Source organism: Daphnia pulex, chromosome 8 (assembly GCF_021134715.1).
Source record: "Daphnia pulex isolate KAP4 chromosome 8, ASM2113471v1".
NCBI lineage: Eukaryota > Metazoa > Arthropoda > Branchiopoda > Diplostraca > Daphniidae > Daphnia > Daphnia pulex.
The window spans coordinates 8,063,888-8,066,681 of record NC_060024.1 but is presented as its reverse complement, the minus strand read 5'-3'; the positions used below and the strand labels follow the sequence as shown (position 1 = coordinate 8,066,681).

The window sequence follows — 2,794 nt, the reverse complement described above, 5'->3', positions numbered from 1 at the left end:
AGCCAAGAAAGCAACATCAAGTAATGCTCTTGTTGCCTACATGAAAGTTTACATTTCTGGAAGAAGAAAAGTGGGTACGTAGTAGTAATATTTTTAATTTTTAACATTAGACCAAATTTCAGAGCCTGAGGTAAAGATTTTGATAATATTTGTATTAAATTCTCAGACAATTAATATTAATTGGCAGGTGTTATGTGGTGGTTAGTTGTATGTGATTTCTAGATCACAATTGTATTGTGATTCCTAACTTGTAATTTCCGATTTGTGACGTCTTTTATTGTTTAAGCGACAACTTGAGTTTCACGAGAATACACTGAGTGAAAAGAGCACGAATGGGAAACCTTATCGCAACTGGTTGCGAGCTGAATGACCCCCTCTCAGCCTTTTTTATGGCTGAGATATTCCATGACCATAGACAGTCGTATCGTCTGCTCAACGTGACTCGTGATCGTGCCTATGACTGTTATCACTTTTTTTATATTTCGATGTAAACAAGCGAGTCCCCTGACTGTTTATCCTCCAAACTGGCAACCCAGGTCTTCTTTTACAATTTCCTCAAAATGACAACTTTTTAGAAGCGGCTGATGCATTGTTTTCAACCGTTTAGTAGTTTTAAAACTCTGTAGTGTTTAGTTTAAGTGGTTGTGCAGACGATAAACCCCGCGTCCATTCCCTAAACCTGTTTTTTGCCGACACATATTCTGTGTTTACTAACACGATGTTTCTAACTCAAATTTGTTTATTTACTAACATAAATTTTGGTTTCAAAGTATGACAGAAGTAATAGAAAGATTTGAACAATTCGTCAAGAGTCAGAAGTCATTTTCCATTTATTTATATTTTTAAAATAATAATAATAATAATGTATTTAATTTGTATAAGGCTTGTATAAGGCTTACATAATCACAGATGATCAAATCTCTGTGCTTATGACTGACACAGGGAAATCAGATTATATGCGAGACGAAAATAGTGAGTTTTAAGTGCATCTTTGTGATGATACCACCATCTGGCAACACGGCACCCGTCGGCTCCATATATAGGAGAGGACTCCCTCCCCTCACTCTCAGTCTCTGTCTGCTCTCCACAGAGCAGTGGTCGTCCCAATACACTGTTACGAGCCGCAATCTCTCTCTCTTTATTCGACTTCATCACAATCTTCGGATGCGTTCAGATTGACTTTTTGCAGTACGGGGAGGGATTAGGCTAGATAGGTAGGGGGGAGCACAACCATTTTTTTGGGAGTGAAACTCATTTTATTGAGATTTAAGACGTATGCAGCGAAACATGGGTATTGGAACTACTAATCGTTCTAGAACAAGAGGGGGTGGGGAATACAAAGTTCTGCAAAACAGCTGGAATTGGCTCAAAAGGGAACATGAAGACATAAGCTGGCCTAGCGGCGGTTGGCACCGGCTCCGCCACCAGTAGCACCTCCAGTAGCACCTCCAGTAGCACCTCCAGTAGCACCTCCAGTAGCATCTCCAGTAGCACCGACTCCAGCGGCACCGCCTCCGACTCCAGCGCCACCTCCAGACGGAACAGTATTTTCTGAGTTTTGGCCTGGAGCTCCGAACGTCAAGAACGCCATCACTTTTAAATTCTCGCCGTTTAAAACCAACGGTTTCGTCGTTAATGCTAGCTGAACCGCTTCCCGCTCAAAGAAAGTGATGAAAACAGAACGGTTGATTCCCGCCCTTGAATTTTCTTCAATTTCCATAACTCTGCCGAAGAACGAGAATTTGTCTTTTATGACATCCAATGAGATATGCATCGCAATTCTTTTCACGAAGATACGGTACGAAGCGTCTCTTTTTACGACTGCTTTTACAGCCTTTAGCTCTTCTTCCGTATCCGTAATTTGAAGATTTTTTAAACGAAGAGTTTTTTCGAAGGCTATGGTCATCTTTCTAATAGCTTCCATATCTTCGTTGGAAAGTGTTCTCCCATCCGTCTTCGTTCTCTTTGGGCTTGGCTCCATATTATCTCGCAGGGTGACGGTGAGATAGCAGCTACAGGAAATTTCTTGACTTCTTCAGAGAGGCAATGTTGTGGGCGGCTGACTGCTCACGACGTTGAGACAGCGGTACATGAGGACTGCAATCTTGAAGTCGATGCTTTATGGAATGTGTAGCGAGTGAAGACAACCAACGGTGACCAAACGTCAGCAAGCACCTCCCAGCATACTGAAAATTTCTTAGCACCAAATCGGTGTCGATTGTGCGGCGTTGATCGTCGAGGTGAGAACCGAATGATCATGTTGGAGGATAACGCCACTTAATTCGTGGCTCAATGGGGCCATTTGCCTTTCGATTCGATTAAAGGCGCTTAGACCAGGAGCGTTAGTCGCAACAAATAATGCATAAAGATTATTCTTAAGAAAATGATGAACGGTAATCTAAAGAAAGTATATTATATTTCAAATTTTCTAAAGAAAACAGTCATTGTTATGAATAATAACTGAATAACCTTTTGGTATCGGGGATTTTCATCCGGTCCTCCGTCGACCGTGATCATCAGAACTGGTTTGATTTTGAGAGAGCCAGCTTCATTTATAGATTTAGTGAAAGAATCAAACCTACACATCACAATTAAAAGAAATAAAATGAATCAGGAATACTAGTTATAAATAATTCAATCCATAACATTATTTTAAGTTTAATAATAAAAGCTTGAAATATTCGTCATATTATACTCACTCTTTTAAGGAAGGTAGTCTATCCATATCCAATGCGTGACTGTAGGCGGTGCTAGATGCATGTTTTCCTGATCGGATTGCCACGTAGGTAGGTCC

General features: G+C 40.7%; 1 protein-coding gene across 1 annotated transcript; it reads right to left on the bottom strand.

Annotated features, from left to right (window-relative positions):
* Positions 1 to 1,396: 1,396 nt before the first annotated feature.
* LOC124200613 (glycine-rich RNA-binding protein blt801-like) lies at positions 1,397 to 1,906 on the bottom strand. The gene has a single exon (XM_046596883.1). It carries the CDS (start codon positions 1,904 to 1,906, stop codon positions 1,397 to 1,399), a length of 510 nt encoding a protein of 169 aa, XP_046452839.1.
* Between the last annotated feature and the right edge of the window lie 888 nt (positions 1,907 to 2,794).